Source organism: Toxotes jaculatrix, chromosome 18, assembly GCF_017976425.1.
Source record: "Toxotes jaculatrix isolate fToxJac2 chromosome 18, fToxJac2.pri, whole genome shotgun sequence".
In the NCBI taxonomy this organism is placed as follows: domain Eukaryota; kingdom Metazoa; phylum Chordata; class Actinopteri; family Toxotidae; genus Toxotes; species Toxotes jaculatrix.
Window position 1 is genome coordinate 15,898,260 of NC_054411.1, and position 19,418 is coordinate 15,917,677.

The following is a 19,418-nucleotide window of genomic DNA, read 5'->3' on the forward strand; positions in this document are numbered from 1 at the left end:
GTTGCTCTCTCAGACACCTTGCTCTGTCCTCTCACCTTTTCCTCCTCACCTCTGACTCCACCCCCCTCCCCCCTTCTCCCTTCGTCCTACCCATGATGCTTTGAGTGTCTCTCAGCTTGTTCCATGTGCTTGTGCTGCTGCCGCTGCGACATTACAGAAGCTTGGCAAGGACTAGCGCAGCCTTGAGCCTACGCTACCTCGCTGCGGCTAGTCTACGCTGTGGCTAAAGCTTTGCTTAAGCTAGACTTTGCTAAGGCCAGGCTGCGCTACGGCTAGGCTGCGCTCTCGCCACCGCGCTGCCCCGCCCTGCCTGAGGCCACACCCCTGTCACCTGCTCTGTAAGTAGGAAGTGCCCCTCCCTCTATTTTTTTTATTGACCGCTAACATGGACTATGCTGAAATTGAACTACATATACAAAACATTAACTTTTGCCTTACTCATTTCTATGGTTTTTATTTATTTTTAATTGTTCTCACAAATTAAAGCTCTTTAATGAGAGCCATGGTTACACCCACTTAACCAACTTCACGTCTCCTGATGGCTTGTAAAGGCTTAAAAGAAGAGTAACCATGGTTACTCAAACTTCATATGAAGATTATACCAAGGGGCCTCACAGGGCTGTCCTCTCAGTGCCTGCTTGTTGTTTCGTCTGCCTGCTGTTAACACTCAGTGGATCTACAGTACAACCTGTGCACCAGATTTGGCTCCTAAATCAAGTTTGAATAACTTAAAAAAAAAAAGAAAAAAAAAGAAATCAGAAGTTATGTTGTACTGTGCATCTGGCCTCATTGTTAACACTCTAACCCTTGAGGAGACTCTCCTCCTGTCCATCTGTTGCCATGGACCTAACTTCTAACTTCTAGCAATGCACAGCTAACCAGAATGCTATAGTGTGTATATATATGTGTGTGTGTTGCTTTTTGTGTGCTCTGCTGGCCGGTGAAACTTAGAGGAAGAAGCTCAGTTTTTCATCTATCACACTCTGAAGTTTTTTTTGTTTTTTTGTTTTTTTTTTTTAAACAAGAAACGATCTCTGAATCACAGTTTCAGCTCACATGGTCTGAGCAGCTGTGAGTCTGTGTGTGGCTCACATACATGTGGTAAATTGCAATTTTTCCTGCTGTTTCTTGCTTACACAGCAGAACAGTGTGAAGGCAGGCTGCAGTGGTTTGGACAGTCTATCTTCTCTCTCTCTCTCCACTGTGAAACGTGTGATTTTTGTGCGTGTGCTTCTCGGTGTTTGTGTAGACCATAATTGTGTTACTGTATGACCCAGCCTGCTGTATCCTTTTACACAGGGCTCAACTCAGTCTTTGTCTAAGAAAAAGTGTATCTTGATTGTTTTTCTTTTGTTAGTTCATCTGCTCAGCGGTGCGCTTTTTGTGTCCACAGTCAGTAGAAACAATAGGAAGTGATTTGACCTTTGGCCCAGGTCCGTGCTGCTACCGCATTCGTCTCTGAGCTGAAATTCTTTTTTTTCTTTTTGAAAACAGAAACCTCAGAGGACGATGACGAGGAAGAGTCTGACTCAGACGATGGCGGCTGTGAGGAGAGCGGGCTGGGTCTGCTGGCCAGGTTTGCGGCAAGCGCGCTCCCCGTCAGCTCGGCCCCTTTGAGCCTCCTCCATGACGGCAAACACCGCAGCAGGCAGAGCACTCTGGGTAAAAGCACAGCAGACATAAATGAGTCGTTTGTGACTGAGCATCAAGCCAGAGTTTGTGCAAAAAAAACAATAATGAAATGGGGGTATGGATTGCCTTTTTGTGGAAAGTAGAAAGAAAAAGCAAAGTTTAGAGAAACAGAGTGATCTTCTTCTCCTTTTTGTGTGGAAAGAAAATGCAGACGAGCCTGTCCTCTGTGCAAACTCTCCTCTTTTTACTAATTTCACCCGTTCCCTGGACAGCGTTCCACACCATAATTGTATTTTTTTGTGGTTGAGCAGGTTCACCGTGTGAGCATTTGTTCAGGATTATGTTATTGATTCATGGTTAAATATTCATTCATTTGTAATTGTCACATCAGGGTGTGTGTAATGATTCAGTGTTGAATTATGTATTAGTTTCAAATTGATCAATAGTCCTATTCACAGTGTTATTGATTTCAGAAAATCTAACACCTTAGTTTATTACTGGCTGTATGTTTATGGGAAGAGCTGGCTTTTATCTGAAGAATTTCTCTGTGTGTTTGAGAGAGAGATGAAGACTTTTTACATCATGTGACCCTCTTCCTTCCTCCGTCAGGTTCTTCAGAATGCGAGTGGTCAGACTCTGGCTCAGACTTGCGCTTGAGGAAGTTCCCCTCTCTGCTGCACGGCAAACGCTCCGCCCCAGAGCTCCCCCTGTTGCCCCCAGCAACCCGCCGCACTGACCAGACCAGCCCCACCAAGCGAGAAGAAGCGCTGCCAGTCAAACGCAAGCCTCTGCCCAAACCGCGCCCCTCGCCTCGGTCACCCCGGAGGTTTAGCTTTGACCTCGCCGTTGGCTCTGGGCTCGGAGGCTTCAGCGAGGATGAGGGCTGGAACCGACGACGCAGCGAGAGGATTTTTCTGCACGATGCCACCACCTCAGCCAGTCAGATGTCTGTGCCAACCCCTGGTTCCACCAGTCAGAGCTCCTCCTCTTCTTCCAGCTCGGCCCCACCTCTCACCCCGAAGCCTGCCTCCAGACCTAAACCCACTCCGCCCAGCAGAGAAGGGAAAGATGTGGTGAAAGTACGTCAATAATTCATCGGGTTCTTGTTCACCAACTGAGATGAGCCTGAAGTGCAAAGACACATAGGCCTTTCTTTGCCTTTTCTCTTAGCTCATCTTCCTTGTCCTTTCTGTTACTGCTTCACTCCTGTGCTGCTCCTTCAAACTCTGGTTGCCTCACATCCTATTGTCTCCCTTGACACCTGTGTGTGTGTGTGTGAGAGAGACAGAGAGTGTTTAAGTGTGTGTGTCTGAGTACCAGCAGGGTTTCCCAGTACTTCAGTCATTGCAGCGCTCCCCTGCTGTCTGTGTCGTGTTGCGGACAAGAAAGGACAACTGCAGGCAGCCTGGCAACATCCCACCCTCAGTGTGTGTGTGCGTGTGTGCGTGCATGCGAGCGTGTGCATACGCACAAGGATGCTAATCTGTCCAGTAAAGCCTTTGTTCCGTCATTCATTCATTTGCATGTTTTAACTCTGTCCTGTGACTTTTGAAAACCAGAAAAAGAAGCTGAAGGACTCTCCTCTGCCTGTGAGCCCGTCCACCCTGTGCAGTCCAATCACAGACGGCCCTGTGCCTCTGAGCCTCAGCCCGGCACGCAAGAGCCAACCAAAAGCCAAGACCAAGGCCAGAGAGGTCAGTGGGATAGTGGATCAGCCGCAAAGTCATTTTGGATGGGAACTTAATTATCTTGGCAAGGACAAAACCCAGGAACAGTTTAGTTGTTACACCTAAATGTACACACGTACTTTACTTTCTAGCTTGCCGTGTAAACAAGTCGAGAGAAATTAAACGACTCCGTGTTTTGTAATTAACACTTTTGTTTTCTTGTTAGAGAAAAGAGTAAACCTCTTGTATCGGGCGATTTCTGCCAAAGTGTTGCATTGCTCTCCATCTGCCACCAGCCAGAACTCAAGTTTGTTTTGGAAACACTAAAGGCAGCTAGAGTGTGTGCACAACTCTTTGTGTTGGTGAAACAGCAGAAAAAGCCTGTGTGTAATGCAACAGCATAAGTGTTGTAATATGTCACTGTTTCCCTTAGTTAAGTTAATATGTGGTGTGTGAGCCAGGTAGTTTGGTGGGCTGCCACAAATGAACCTTTAAGTAGCAGCATCACCTTGCAAAAACAGGTTTTCGCGTACGGACCATTTTTGCATTTTGAATATAAACGAATACATTTCAGACAGCAGATATTTAGATACTTAGTTGAGTGAAATTAAAGCCCTTGTTTGTGGTGTTGCAGCCTTCCAGGGGAGCGGTGAGCCGGCTGATGGAGAGCATGGCGGCGGACGAAGACTTTGAGCCCAACCAGGACAGCAGCTTCAGCGAAGACGAACTCCTCCCACCACGCAGCGTGTCCAGCAACAGCGTGGCGAGGTCCTCCACACCTGGTCAGTACACGCAGATACTGTCTAGTAGCGCTTACACACACATACACCAAATAATGATGTGCATTTTAATTGCCTGTGTTGTTGTGTTCAGCTCCAGTGCAGTGTGTGTTGGACAAGGATTCTCTGGTGGACGGACTCAGAGTTTTGATCCCGATGGACGACCAACTACTGTACGCCGGACATGTGAACACTGTACACTCCCCTGACATGTGAGTGCGCATGAGCAGATCTGTAAACGGAGCACCGTGATTGATTTACAGCCTTTAACAGAGGAAACACACGCATCTGTTTGCACTATTAAAAGCTACAAATCAGTCAGCGTGCTCTAGTTTTTTTTTCCCTCCAAAGTTCTGTGTCCTCAATTTGAGCAGTTCCTGATACAGCGGCACATCTGCAGACACACACCACAGTGATCTGTTACAAAACTCTGTTAAATTTTCACTTGCAGGGAGGCCCTCTATATTCTCTCTTAATGATAGTTTGACATTTTGCCAAAAGTTACATGAGAAGATTGATACAATCTCACATCAGTACACAAAATATAAAGTTAAATCTAGGTGTTTCAACACATTCCCCAGCCTGCTACACTTCAAAGGAGTCAGAACCAAGATAAGGACTCACTGCTGTATCTAGCAAAGAGACAGTTTACTGGCAGTGTTGTAAAAAGCGTTAGGCCTTGCACACTACTTGCACACTACTGACCCCAAACTTCTGGCCCTCACCCTCCTCTGGTGATTCCTCCCTGCAGATACAGCGTGGTAGTGGAGGGGGAGAGAGGGAACCGACCACACATCTACTGTCTGGAACAACTGCTGCAGGAAGCTGTGAGTGAACTGCAATGCTCTCACATATGGACCTTCTTCTAACGGTTCCACATCATTCTTTCTTTCTGGTGATACATGAGCCTCTTTGAGCAGTTAGAAAAGTCATGTGAAATAATGCGTGCATGTGCGAGAGGTTGATTCCGTGTTGTGTTGACATTTACGGGTTCTTCATTCTGTGCGTGCAGATCATCGATGTGAAGCCTCCATCTGTGCGCTATCTCCCAGAGGGCACCCGCATCGCTGCCTACTGGAGCCAGCAGTACCGCTGCCTTTACCCTGGCACTGTAGTCAATGGTACAACAACATCACATCAACATCATCAAATACACACACACACAGAGCACTTGCAAAATGTGATTTATAATCCACTTACATGGATAAGTTAATTGTAGCTGGCAGCACAAACAAATGTAAAAGATCTTAATAGAGCAGCTCCTTCAGTCTATATTGCAGCACAGTCTATTATTTTGAAGAGTCAGACGGTAATGGGAACATAACTGCTCTGGGTTCTGTTCTTATTGAACACTCTAAATTCAGTGAGCTCTCCTGCAATGATCCTGTATGTCAAAATGAAATGTTCACTGCTGACTCTTAATTTTGCATAAAACAGGAAGTTCAGATATTGACGAGAATGATGATTTCATCACGGTGGAGTTCGACGATGGCGACACAGGCCGCATCCCCCTCTCCCACATCAGACTGCTGCCGCCAGACTACAAGATCCACTGTGAGCGCACACACACCTTGTTTTCTTTTCACCGTTTAGTTGATTTCTGCCCAATAGAAGCTGGTAAAAAATATTTTACTTTTTGAAAGCAAGGTGCTTCCAAGATCTTGAGGCTTTATGAGGAAATGAGCACTGCGGAGTGCACAGTCAAAAAGACATACTAAAACAGTCAAAAGACAGACCGGTAACAGAGAACGTCTTGAATTTATTGGTTTTTGTTTTCCTTTTTAGAAAATAGAATAGCAGTGTCTCTAAGTATGTAGGTTTAATTCTCGAGATAAACCGTAAAGCCCGCTGGCTCTCTGCTTCTGTCCAGGCGCTGAGCCGTCCCCTGCGCTGCTCGTGGCCAGCTGCTCCAGGAGGAGAGTGCGCAAGTGCAGCAAAGAGGGCAAAGAGGCAGGAACAAAGCCAGAGGAGACCACCCCAAAGGTCAAAGGAAAACCTGGTCGCAAACCCAAACCCAAACCAGGTGAGCCATCAAGCTGTCTTCCAGGGATTGATAGATGGATTAATAAAAGTCTTTGTCAAGTGTGTGTTGTCCTTTTGTTGGTTCACTGGGTCTGGAAGCTTGAGTTTAGCATCATCAGTACTAATAGACTTTAATAACCCACCAACCTGCTGCTTATCCCACTAATAGATAATATCTTCAGAGTCTAATTCTACTTTGTAATGTATCAGTGAAATAGGAGGTGGAGACAGCAAGTTTCACCTAAATGACTGATCTAAATTGTCAAATCTGTAAGAATTATTAAAGAAAGAAATGGTAATGTTTCCCACAGGAGGTAAAAATATTGGAGGGGGTGCTTAAAGTAAAACTAATCCAACGTGCATTAAGTACTGCCATCACTTTCGCCTTTATTTGCCTTTTTTTCTTCTTTAAGTAATTCCATGGGACCAGTAAAGGACACCTCCGCACATACTGGAGCCAGAAGTGTCATAAAAAAAGAGATGGATTTCACATTATTTGGCTCAGTGCTCATCATGGAAGCGGAGTGTGTTTCTCTGCTGAGTGCTTTACTTGTCCATTCAAGGCAATTAGACATTTGCTTCATTCGCGCTGATTATTCGGAATAATAAGAGAAATGAGTTCCATGTGGCTTGTTGCCGTCCTTGCTTTAACATATCTATCACAGAGACCATTAAAGAGCTTAGCTCAAAAATACCACTGTCATATACCACTGATGGGTCTTTTTAAAACAGCCGAATCAGCAAAAATAGCTCAAAGCTCAGAAACATCTTTCATCAGACATTTCATATTTGACCATGACTGTCATGTCTGGTATCAGTAAAATAAATTTGCTTTGTTGTTCAGTAAAGCTCAGAGTCTGTTACCCTGGCTGTAATGCATGGCATGTTGCATGTCTGATTTGCTGACGCTGGCCTTGTTTCGACTGGGTAAGCAGTTCTTAAATGCAATGTTTTCATTCCTGAATTGTTTCCTTGCTGATTTGTCTACCATCCTCAGCATGTGAGGCCGCAGACCACAAAAATCAGGAGGCCACACAATGAAAACATCAGCATATCCAGTGTAAAACCATTTGCAGTGTAGTCTGGCCAAAAAATAGAGGTGTTAAACTTTTCCTTGTTTTTCTTTTTTCCTTCCCCCTCAGAGTCCTCTGCAAACCCAGATAGCCGGGAGAAAACTGATCCTCTGCCTTCCTCCACCCAGCCTGCAGAGAGACCTCAGGCTCCTGCTAAACCTGCCCAGGACAGGACCTCCTCTGTCCAGAAGACAGGTCAGGAGAAGCCCCGCCCTGCGTCCCGGCCAACAATGGGAACCCAAGCAAAACCAGGCCGCAAAAGCTCCACCACGTCCCCCACAAGTAGCCCTACTCTTTCCAGCCCGGTGCCCAGGAAGAGCAGCTCGGCCCAGCCTCCTGCTTCTAAACCAGCCCGCACTCTCCCTCCCTCCCTCTACCCCTCCACCTACGGGAAAGTCCTGACTGTGGATCTGTACAGCGAGCCCAACCTCAGCTCGTACAACAACCAGCGCAGAGAAAGAGAGAACGCCAGCAGTGTCAGTCCCACCACCAACAGACCCCTGTCCAGACCCATGGCAACATCCACCACAACCAAGCCCAGTTCTTCATCCACACCGAGGCCCACCTCAGCCTCCACACCCAAGCTTAAACCCTCCTCAGACCACCACAGCTGCTCCAGACCCAGCCTCAGCTCTGGACTCATACCCAGCCCTATCTCCAGGCTTTCAACAGGCAAGCCAGGCTCTTCTCTGACTCCCAGACCTTCATCATCCTCATTGTCATCATCATCATCATCATCATCTGCCCCCAGACCCAAATTAAAGATGCCATCCGAGCAGCTGTCCTCCAGCTCCAGACCCAGCCCCATCTCCAGGCCCAAGCCCAGTCCTGGGCAAAGTGACGGGGGCTCGGCGGTGAGACGGAAGCCCCTGTCTGCAGAGCCCCTCGTGAAGCTGGACCACGAAGGTGTCACCTCGCCCAAGACCAAGAAGACCAAGGCTCTGATGTTGCTAGAGGGTCGGGGCGTCAGACGAGATCACACTCCCATCACTGCAGCCTCGTCCAATCAAAAGCTGCTGAAAGCTAAGCTGAGAGCTCCAGATAGAGACACTGGCCTGCCAGAGAAGGACTCCACCTCCAAAGCACCAATGCTGGCTAAGGAGAAGACAGACAGTCGTGGAAGTGGTGGTAGAGGACAGGAGATGGACACCAGAGAGGAGAAAGTTAAAAAAGAAGAGAGAAAGGAGGTAGAGAAAAGAGAGGAGAGAAAGATGAAAGAGGAATCTCAGAGTAGCAGCAGCTCGGAGTCAGAAGAAGAAGGCGACAAAGGGAAAATGAAGAAAAAGAAGAAATGCACCTCAAGCTGCTCTTCCTCCTCTTCATCCTGTTCTGGTTCCTCCTCATCTTCTTCATCATCTTCGTCCTCGTCGTCCTCTTCCTCCACCGACGACTCCTCCTGCAGCTCAGATGAAGAGAGGACCCCTACGCCTCCACCAGGCCCCGTCTCTTCGCCTCCAGTGCAGGACAAATTGAAAGAAGAGACTAAAGAAGAAGAGGAAGAGGAGGTGAAGAAGGAGGTAAAAACTGAGGTAAAAACGGAGGAGGATGAACTCTCTCCTCCCTCGCAACGTCCTTCCCCGTCAACTTCTCCGACTCCTGCTGCTCCTGCTCCCACTAAACCTGGTAAGCCAGCCACCGGGAAGGGCTCTGGGCAGAGGGGTCGTCCCCCGAAACCGAAGCCCAGTGGAGGAGAAGGAAAAGTGGGGAGACCAAAGCGGAGAGAGGGAGTCCACCTCCCGACCACCAAGGAGCTGGCTAAACGCCAGAGGCTTCCCAGTGTGGAGAACAGGCCCAAAATTTCTGCTTTTCTTCCAGCCAGACAGCTCTGGAAGTGGTTTGGGAAACCCACTCAGGTGAGGAGAGAAATCACACATAATTAGAAAAATTCATGGTTGTCATTTTAAAAAAAAAAAAAACATCGTCTGTACTCGCCCACATGCAGTTCCTTTCACTCCGTGACTGATTTGTCCTCTTATGACCACCTCCAGAGACGTGGTATGAAGGGCAAGGCTAAGAAGCTCTTCTATAAGGCCATTGTTCGCGGCAGAGAGATGATCCGCATCGGTGACTGTGCCGTGTTCCTGTCTGCTGGCCGGCCCAACCTGCCCTTCATTGGACGCATCCAGAGCATGTGGGAGTCCTGGGGCAGCAACATGGTTGTCAGGGTCAACTGGTTCTATCATCCAGAGGAGACAAACCCCGGCAAGAAACTCACTGACAAGAAGGTAGAAGAGTCTCTATAACCTCCTGCAATTATATGTATTTTTTCATTACTCATTGAAATTACAGTGATACTGCATCATTAAAAAATAATAATGAATAGAGTGAATCATGACACTTGCCTGATGCCTGATTCAGAATAGAAACACTTACCAGACTGAATATGTTTGTATTTGATTAGTTTGGAGCTTTTTAATAAATGTAAGACTTGTTTCCTCTCAGAACTGGGATCAGATTTGCGGTCAGTCTTTACCAGGAGCTCTGCACTCTTCTATCCAGAGGAAAGACTTCATGGAAGTGAGAGGAAAATTTATTATTTTACCGGTGGTTTTCAAATGTGAATCATTAACATTTCTGTCACTGGCTGCTGTAATTTTAGGGCTAAATTAGCTGCAGCTAGGTAGCCAGCTGAAAAGACTGGTGCTAAGGGTGATAGCTAGCATTAATTTACCAGTTAAACTAACTAGCAAAAAGCTAGTTAGTTTAACTTATATCAACTGACTAGAGATTAAAGGAAAAATTTATAGTTTTATATTTGTTTTTTTTGTTTTCTGTTTTTTTACACTTTATTTAACTAAATGTATTACTGTACTGTGTATTATATTTCTGACTCGTCTCATAACCTAATCTTGTTGAGCTCCACAGACAACAGGTGAATGCAGTTAATTGTCCAGTTGGGTAGAAAAGAAGTGTTGCCATCCACAAAACCCAACATACAGCAGTTTTAGAATAAAAGCGTCTGTGTCTCTGTCGCAGCGCGCCCTGTACCAGTCGTCTCACAGCGACGAGAACGACGTGCAGACGGTTAGCCACAAGTGCCTGGTGGTAAGTGTGGAAGAGTATGAGCAAATGACCCACACGCGCCGCTACGCCGACAGCGAAGACCTCTACTACCTGGCCGGCACCTACGAACCCACCACTGGCATGATCTTCAACACCGACGGAGTGCCAGTCATCTGCTAAAACGAAACCACAAACGCGCTTGTGAGTCGCTGAAACCAAATTGTGATCCGACTTACCGACGTTGGACCTCACTGGGTGTCGAACCCGACCAATGGTCTTTCCAAGTCTAATCACTGATCTTCATTCATGATGGATCTTTTTGCAGCGGTGACTCGATGGACTCAACCGCTCTTATACCATGATACACTTCAGAGAGACTGTCGCGAACAGCTACTACTACTACAGAGGCAGGAGACACTACAGACAGTATTACAAGGAACAAGTCTCCTGAAACATTTGCACACACAGACTCCTTTAACACATACTGTTTTTCTTGTTGTGTTCATGGGAAAGTTTGAGAACACACACGAGTACTTCAGTCTCCTTTTACATGTAAATATAGCCTGCATAAACACAGACACATAATTTACACTCACACGCACAGACACGTGTAAATACTCACCCCCATGTAAGACACACAGACACACACACAGTTATATAGAGGAAAATATGAGTGTTTTATTTTTCATGTAATAGATTTATGTCAGAGTAGTTTTTTCTAAAGAGGTAAACAGTTGAGAAGCTTTAATGAACTGTGAATGATGATACAGGAGAGAGACCCGTTTCTGTCCATCTGTCCTCCCCCGCCCTGGCAGGACGGACAGACAGACGCGCACACACGCCGGTGGTGTGACGTTGTGATTATGATGTTGCCGTGGTGATGTTACAGTCATGTTACAGTCATATAAATGTATCTACAGAACTGCAGGAGCGACAGACAGACGCAAAATGAGAATGAGATGCACAGAAAGAGAGAGGTAGAGACTCCCTCCATTGCTATCCAACAGAGAGCACTTAAAAAAAAACAACACTTAAAATCTATCCTCCTTTAATTTAACCCCTTCAGATTCCCTTTGACAATCCTAACTCGGGCAGGAAAACTGCCTCTGTGCTACTAAAACTTCTGACTCCCTCAGAGACTCAAGCTAAAGAGAGAGGAAGGAATCTTGTGCTATTAAAAGCACTTCCCTTTTTCGTCTTTGAGTTCCTTATCTTAAAGGAAAAATCCACCCAGAAACACTTTAAACACTATGAAACAAAATCAGCTGCTGTTGATGTTTCTTGTATTTTGTTGTTTTGCCTATTTTGCACTGAGGTTGAACAACAACACAGGGAGAAACTGTTCCTAGAGGAGGCACCAGTTTCTCCACAGCCACAAGATGTGGTGCCTTTCGGCCTGTATGGGGGTATTGAAAAGTATTTTGGGAAACATGGGACACCCCCTTTTTTTTAATAAGAAAAAATATTTTAACCAAGTAAACTACAACACTTGACTTAAAAAGTAACTCCATAAATGCACTGAACAAGACAAGCTGATATATTAACAGTGCAGGAGTCCCAGCAGGTGGATTTTTCCTTTTTTTAAGGTGTTTTTTCAGGGTTGTAAACACTGCAGCCGGTACAAGATGCATCAAGGTCATGGCACTGATATACAGTATAAAGCTGCCAGCACTGATTAGATCAACATAATTCAATTTTTAACACCACTCATCTTCCACAGTTTTAGCTTTGTTCAGTCAGTTTGGCTGCAGCGTTTGCAACCTCTAAATGTCCTGTGTTAGATGTATTTTTTATTTCTTTTGCTTCTGCTGTTTTATGGATGTCCATCTTTCCTTCTTATGATCACATTTTGCCCTCCGAGCAATCATATTTGACATGAGTGCACTTTGAATGAGCTCCGCTGCAGAGGAGACTCTGTGACTGGGGAGTTATGTATGTCTTCCTGGAGTATTTGCTAACCCCCCCCCCGCCGCCGCTCTCGCTGCCTCTCCTCTGCATGCCAGCAATGCCCCTTCGACCTTATTCACAGACAAACAGACACACGCGACCACATCCCTTTTACACGTTGTTCTTTTCGGCTCTCTTAGCTGCTTATGAATTTTTTCTACTTGCCTAGTTTAACCGTTTTTTAGGGTGAGACTGTTGAATGTCGTGCTCAGGGTTGTGAGCGGTTGGGTGGCCTTACTCTCCCAGGCCTTATAATGATGATTCGCCAAATCTCTCTTAGGTCCCGCCACCCTACTCCCGCCATTATCCTTGGCTCCTTTAGGTGCTGGGGAGAAATCAGATTGGTATTTTCTCCAGTCTGCTGACGGGAAACACCTTTACCTTCTTTGTGATTTATAGTTTAAACGACCCTCCGTTCCTGAGCTCTTAACCCACTTAGTTACACTATTGTGTATAGAGTGTGTATCAGATATATCAGTATCTATATACAGTATATAGTGTACTGTATATACCGTATATATCTGCGATTACCGTGTTGATTTTCATGTATGTTTCTTACCACGTTGCCCTCTCTCTGCTTTGCTGTGGAGACTGACGATTGTCTTGTTGATATTCAATAGGTTTAATATTTTCTACTCTCTTAAGATCTTTTGGTTTTGTCTGGATGTGTCTGTTATTTTTATAGGCTATATCTTGTTTTTACTCACGCTGAGATGGCTGCGTGACGTCTGGAGAGCGAGCCAAGATGTTATTGTCGTTAATGTGACATTTTCCGGAAAAGCGACAAAAGACGTCCGCCAGTATAGCAGCATTTCAGTACACACACATATATATATATGAAATCCAGACATGATAGCCACCCAGTAAAGATAAGGTTGGTAATTTGCTGCTAGTCTATTAGAAGTGAACGTGGTTTAACAGGTACAGAGTGACTCTATGTGCTGTTTTTTTTTAGATTACTCGATTGATTGATGCCAGAAATTCTTATCTGCTAAAGCCCCAGCTGCTCCTCCAGCTGCTGCTCTGATGTCGACTCCTTTTGGGCTGAGCCCAGACAGAAGATCATGACCTGAAACTCAAATTTCTGCACACAAAAGTTCAAAAGTTTTGAGTGACAGTCGGACAAAATGGATCTCTGGTTGGTGCCTTGGCCGTGGGAGCGTAATGGATAGACAGGTTATACCTGTGTTTTCAGAGTGAACAAGTTAAAGTGCCCAGTTATGAATCTTTGTTTACCCCTGGAGCTGCTAAAGCACTTTTTTTTCTGTGTGTGTGTGTGTGTGTGTGAGAGAGAGAGAGAGACTGATAAGACATCACACTCTTATCCCCTTGAATTACCCACTTACACACACTTACACACCTTTGTTACCCTTTAAGGTGTGTGTTATTGCCTTCCAATCTCTATTTGCCCCCTATCTCCATCCAAAGCCCAGCCTTAGGCCTTCAAACAGGGTCCAACACAAACACACACACTTCCCCACTTCGCCTTCATTTTCTTCATTTTTTTGGTGTCATATGTTTAAGAACCTGACTTTATATATGTTCTTTCTATCACCATTTATGTTTGTTACTTTTGGTCTTTAATTTTTTTGTTTTTCTTCTCTGATTTATTTTTCTGATCTCCGTTTTTTTTTTTGGGTTTTTTTTGCATGTTTCTGTCTTTTTTCCCCCTTGCTTCCCCTCTCTGAACAATCGTCCACGCCTCTCAGGCAATACTGCTGACAGGCACTGGGAGCTAGCTGCTAGAAAGAGAGAGCGAAAGAGAGAGAGAGCGAGAGGAATGGGAGAGAGGGCAAAAGAGAGAATGGGAGAGAGAAAAAGAGAGAGAGAGAGAGGTGGACTGGAGGCTGGTTCTTCGTCTGCTGTTCCTTCAGTATCGTTATCGTCCTGTTACAGAAAAAAGATTATTTTGAAAATAAATAGAAAAAATCATCTAAGTTTTGTAAATGATCCTTCACTGTCGAGGGGAGAAAAAGCTATCAGAATATACTTTGTACACATAAATCTTGTAAAAATGCAAAAAGAATACATTTTAGAGATAAATCTGAAACCAGATATATTCTGTCGGCCTATACTGTATGTGTAAGGAAATTTTTTTCTCTTTTTTTTTTTTTTTTTTTTTTTTTTTTTTACAGACAGCAACCATGTTTATCAGTGTTTCTTTTAAATTGTTTTAGTAACTCAGTATTTTATAGTTAATCAATAAACAGATGGAACTGTATTGTGGGTGTTCTGTGAGTCTCTGGCACGGAAACAAAGCATTGTAATTTCTTCTCTTTTCTGATATCAGTTCCTTTTGATGACATTTGTGTTCCTTTCAAAATGCTAAAATACTTCTCTTGTCCCTTTCATCCCTTTCTGTGATGGCCTTTGTTCACTTCAGTCATGAATTTGCTGGAAATAAGAAGGAACACTGCTTTGTTTCATTTTTAATTTGTCTAACACAACATCTTGATGAATCGTCTGAGAAATATCTTAAAGGAATAGTTGGTAATTTTGGGAAATATCCTTATTTGCTTTCCAGCAGAGAGTTACAGGAGGCGATTGATACCGCTCTTACATTTCTTTGTTAACATAAAGCTACAGCCAGCTGCCGGGTAGCTTAGCTTAGCACAAAGACTGGGAACAGGTAGCCTGGCTCTGTCTGAAGAAGACAACAGCTGTCTACAACACTAATTCATTAACACGTTATATTACTTTTGTTTAAAACGAAGTGTGAAGTGTTATGTAGTACACTATTTTTGGAGTGGGTGCACTAAAGGAGTGGAGACTATAGAAAGATAGTGCTCCCAGTCAAGAAATACTCTTTGTTTTTGTTGTTTGTTTATTTTTTTTACAAATTAAGATATACAGACAAGATATATGTTAAGCTGTGACCTAGCACTGCTGGTAGGAGGATCTTGTTACTGCGGACAGCCAGGCTATCTGTTTCTTTATGCTAAGCTAACCTAACTGGCTGCTGGCTCTATAGCTTTACTTTTACAGCACAGACATAAGAGTGGCATGAATCTTCTCATCCAGTTTTAGGCAAGAAACCGAATAAGTGTATTTCCCAAAATGTCAGCCTACTCCTTCAACAGAACAGTTCACAGTAAATGTTCAGCTAAATCCACCTTTGTGTTAATGTTTTTCTCATCACCTTGTGTCCTGCAGCTTTCACTGCCACCAGAAGAGGAAGATCACCCACCAAAATGAGCTTCTTTTTTTTGTTGTTAGTGCCTCAGTTTGTGTGGGCTGCCCCTTTAATCAACAGTGGACTCCATCAGGCCTCCATTTTGGCAGCCCAGTAATGAAGCTGCTGGTTGTGATAAAATGGAGGAAAGTTCAGCTTCCTCTGCTGAGCTGCAGAGCTGACCGCGGGAGACACATTTTCCACTGCTGACCGTCCATGACTCTGCCCTCAGAAAGCTGGCAAGGGGGTGTGTGTGTGTGTGTGTGTGTGTGTGTGTGTGTGTGTGTGTGTGTGTGTGTGTGTGTGTGTGTGTCTTCTGAATTCCTGTGTGTCCACGTGTAATTAAATCTCTGCTGACATGAACTGAGTGTGTGTTCTCGTTTCATGGTGAGAGCAGCAGTCAGGGGTTCGGTCGCCTCTCTGTTTCCCCCAAAGGACCAACATCAGCATAACATCAGAACCTGCTGGGAGCTTCCTCTGACACACACACACAGAGATACAGTACACCAGCACAGAAAGGTATCCACACATCTTAACACACACTGGCACATACACACACACACTCTCCATCCTACCTCAGCAGTGCTCCACACACCCTCTTGTGGGTGTGTAAGCATGCAGGGTTCTGATTGGCTAACATCACGTGCACAGAGGCATTCTATTGGCTGAGCCTTCATTACAGTTGGAACACGGGGAGCAGAGGGAGCCAAGATGCAAGTGTGTGTGTGTCTGAGTGTGTGTATGTGCATGCGCTTGTGTATGTATGAGTGTTTGCACTCATTAATGTTGAATCCCCCCACATCTCTTACTTTCTTTACTCCTCAGCTCTTCCAGGCTGCTGTGCGTGTGTGTGTGCGTGTGTGTGTGCGTGTGCGTGTGCGTGCGTGCGTGTGCGTGTGTGTGTGTGTGTGTGTTGAGCACAGACCGGTTTCCCAGGAGACAGGTATCTGAGTGAGGGGGCGTTCAAACGCACACTGAGCACAAACAGTTTGAAGGCTTGTTATTCAGACTGGAGTCTGCTCACTAACTTTCAGAACTCTGTTTGTCCTTCAAGTCTGTTTTGTCAAAAAGAAAAGTTTTTTTTTTTTGTAATTCCAACTCTATCTCCTCCTTCCCCCTGTCTTTCTGTCTGTCTTTCTTTAGTTCTCAGCTCTGCCCTTCTGAGACTACTTTACCTTTGTATTTCCACCTGTGCTTTCCTGCTGGCTTGGCGCAGACTAACATCAGGGGGTCACAAACTGGATGTCCAGTGCTGTCAGAGACATCACCTGGAGAAGACTTGTCCCCTGGAATCCAGGTGTTAGTTTAGGCTTTAGACTTTAGTACATACATTTTCTGAAAGGCAACAAAATCCAGCTACCAGCAAGCCTAAAGCTCACTAATTAACATGTGGTCTCTTCTTTATTGTGTTTATTAAGTGTAAAAAGAACAATTTATGTTTTTGAGTCAAACTTTCTGGGAAACATGTTTATTTACTTTTTTTGCAGAGAGTGAGAAGAGAAAGATCTATACTGCTTTCATATCTGTCAAGTATATTCATGTATGTTATATACATATATAATTAATTGTTTTTTTAAAAGTAGTTCAACACTTGATAAAATGAAACTTCTGATGTGACAATGAGAAAAAGTTTCTCAGTTACAGAGGTGGGAACAGTTGTTATTAATTCCCACCTCTGAATTTTTGTATATGTGTGTGCGTGTGTTTGTGTGTAGTTGTGTGGTACTTTGTTTCCTCTGGCTTTTGATCTCTTTCTCTCTCCCCACACTTTCTCTTGTACTTTTGCCTCTTGTGATAAATTTGAATGTGAAATGACAACTGAGCCTAACAAGTATTAGTTCAGAGTGTGATCCCTTATGGATGTGTGTGTCTGTGTGTGTGTGCGTGTTTGTGCATGCATGTGTGTGTGTGATGTACTGCATATCAATTAGCTATCTATTATTCATGCTGACAACGTAATGAATGAAACATCACAGTCTTTGTATTTCAGGCATGTTTACTTGTCTCTCTCTCACACACACACACACAGCTGCCGTTGTGGGTATTTAGACAGGAGTGACAGTGTGAATGAAATCCCATTGTAGCTGTGAAGACAAGGTGATGCCCACTGAATACTTGACAGCTGAATCCAGCTCGAGACTACCAGCTCCTCCTAAAGAAGGAGCGAGGACATACTTTACACTGAGGATGAAGGGGACATGATTTAGTCTCTAACATTCCCCCTAATAGTTTTTCTCTGACTGCCCAGCTGCCCGAGAAGGGAACAGTTGAGAACAATGTCAATAGACTTATCTGGTTTGCCCTCATTTGTTAGGAGCAGCAGCAAGTGCCATTCCAGAGTTTTTTGCCCTGGGTTTTGCCTCTCAGGCAACATACAGGCTGCCCTAACCCTTATGATAACTGGAGGCTGTTGGTGTCATGAGATGCAGCCTGACAGGAGGCTCTGCAGATACCACCAAAACTAAACTGGGATTTTTAGTGTCATGGAAGCAGCAAATGTGTCAGAGTTTGTCACAGGCTGAAGGAAGACCCACAGAACCACAAGTCAAACCCTCCTGAGGTTCTTTAAAGTCTCTTTTGTTGTGTGGTTCTCACCATTACAATGCATTTAATCACTGAACTATATCTCATCAAGTCTTTTATTTTTTAATGATTTGTTTGGAACTGTGTTTTTCTTTCCTACAGTAAGCTATGTCGAACAACAAAACAGCTAAAAATCCAACTATACTATACAGCTAAGGTGAGTAAACCCAGATAAAGCTAGCCAGCTTTAGCCACAGCTTGCCAATAGCTAAATATACTGTTCTCCCAAGTTTTTTTTTTTTTTTTTTAAATTTCAGTAATTTAGTTTGTTATCCCACAAAATAACACACTGAAATTAAATGTATGAAACTGAAACTAAATTCTCTTTCATTTCAAAGTGCTTATTAACAAATCACTGAGAAGACATTTTGCTTGTGTGGTGCTGTTAATGTTTTCTCTTCATATTCCCTCAACTTTTTGCAAAAGTCTTTTGTTGTTGTTGTTGTTGTTGTTGTTGTTGTAAAATGAAGGTATTACATGAGGCAGATCAAGGCTGCCACCTGTAGGAGAGGGCCGACACTCACTACCCAGTAAGTTTTCTGTTCATTTTTATATCTTGTTATACAGAGACACACAGTTTTTATCGTTCTCTATCCATCCTACTTATGAGACGTATCCGTGCATTGTGTCTTTTATCAGGATGTCTCCATCTATCCCTTTGGCCGATCCCTTCTTCTCTGATTTTCTCTTTTCTCCCATGTTATCAATCACTGCTCCCTCCTCTCTCTCCTCGTCCCTTCATGTTATAGCCATTTTTCTTCATCTCGCCCCCCCCTCTCTCGCTCTCTCTCTCGCCCTTTTCTACCTCTTTCACCTTGGTTATGTTCTCACTCTTTTCCCTGTTTCCTTTGGCGGCCTTCTCTATTAAGCTGATGCTGCAGTGAGACATGGAAGGTATGGACAAAGACGGAGCCAACACTGGGTCTTCTGGAGGATGATCATTTCCACTGGAGCAATTTAATATTGATCTGTGACGTGATGAAGACCAGCACAGTCTCCAGACGTAAACCACATGGAGCTGGATCAGGAAGAACTGGACAAAAGGTGAAAACAAAGCAAACCACAAGTCAAACACATTTATGTGAACTTCTGCAACAGTGTTCAGATGTTTGTAATAACAAGATGGAGACAATTATAATAAAAGAAGTACTAGAAAGAAGGTGGCTGGGCAGTTCAACATCTTCCCATAGAAATCTCTCCTACTTCCCTCTTCAGTTGGGTTTGATTCACACCACAGAGAAATTAAAGAAGAACTACAACACTTTTTAATGATGTGAAAATATCACATGTAGCATTTTCACATCAGTAAATGGCTTATATTTATTCAAACACACCAGCTGATCGGTGCTGCAATTTGCATTTTATGGGACAAAGTGATGCTGATTTATGGCACAAAAAAAGGAATAGGGTGGCATTTGTCCAAGTTTCCTGCAAAAACAGATGTTTATCCAAGAGACAGGCAGATAGACTAATCTCATAAACAATCTGTGAAAGGAAGCAGTGGGTTTATGAGGCACATGTTTGTTTTTTTAGGTTTATC

General features: G+C 44.3%; 1 protein-coding gene across 3 annotated transcripts in view; it reads left to right on the forward strand.

The window, feature by feature from the left end:
• tnrc18 (trinucleotide repeat containing 18) overlaps positions 1-14,660 on the forward strand; it is a 42,882-nt gene extending 28,222 nt beyond the window's left edge. For 2 of the 3 annotated variants that reach the window (XM_041063553.1, XM_041063552.1), the window contains 13 exons: positions 1,495-1,662; positions 2,242-2,711; positions 3,192-3,326; positions 3,934-4,081; positions 4,173-4,290; positions 4,830-4,905; positions 5,091-5,199; positions 5,516-5,632; positions 5,949-6,101; positions 7,243-9,026; positions 9,162-9,398; positions 9,616-9,690; positions 10,150-14,660. In XM_041063553.1, coding sequence (XP_040919487.1) covers positions 1,495-1,662; positions 2,242-2,711; positions 3,192-3,326; positions 3,934-4,081; positions 4,173-4,290; positions 4,830-4,905; positions 5,091-5,199; positions 5,516-5,632; positions 5,949-6,101; positions 7,243-9,026; positions 9,162-9,398; positions 9,616-9,690; positions 10,150-10,356 — 3,797 coding nt within the window. In that variant the 3' untranslated portion in view covers positions 10,357-14,660. The remainder of the gene's footprint in view (positions 1-1,494; positions 1,663-2,241; positions 2,712-3,191; positions 3,327-3,933; positions 4,082-4,172; positions 4,291-4,829; positions 4,906-5,090; positions 5,200-5,515; positions 5,633-5,948; positions 6,102-7,242; positions 9,027-9,161; positions 9,399-9,615; positions 9,691-10,149) is intronic. The other variant, XM_041063551.1, reaches the window with a different exon arrangement.
• The last annotated feature ends 4,758 nt before the right edge of the window (positions 14,661-19,418 follow it).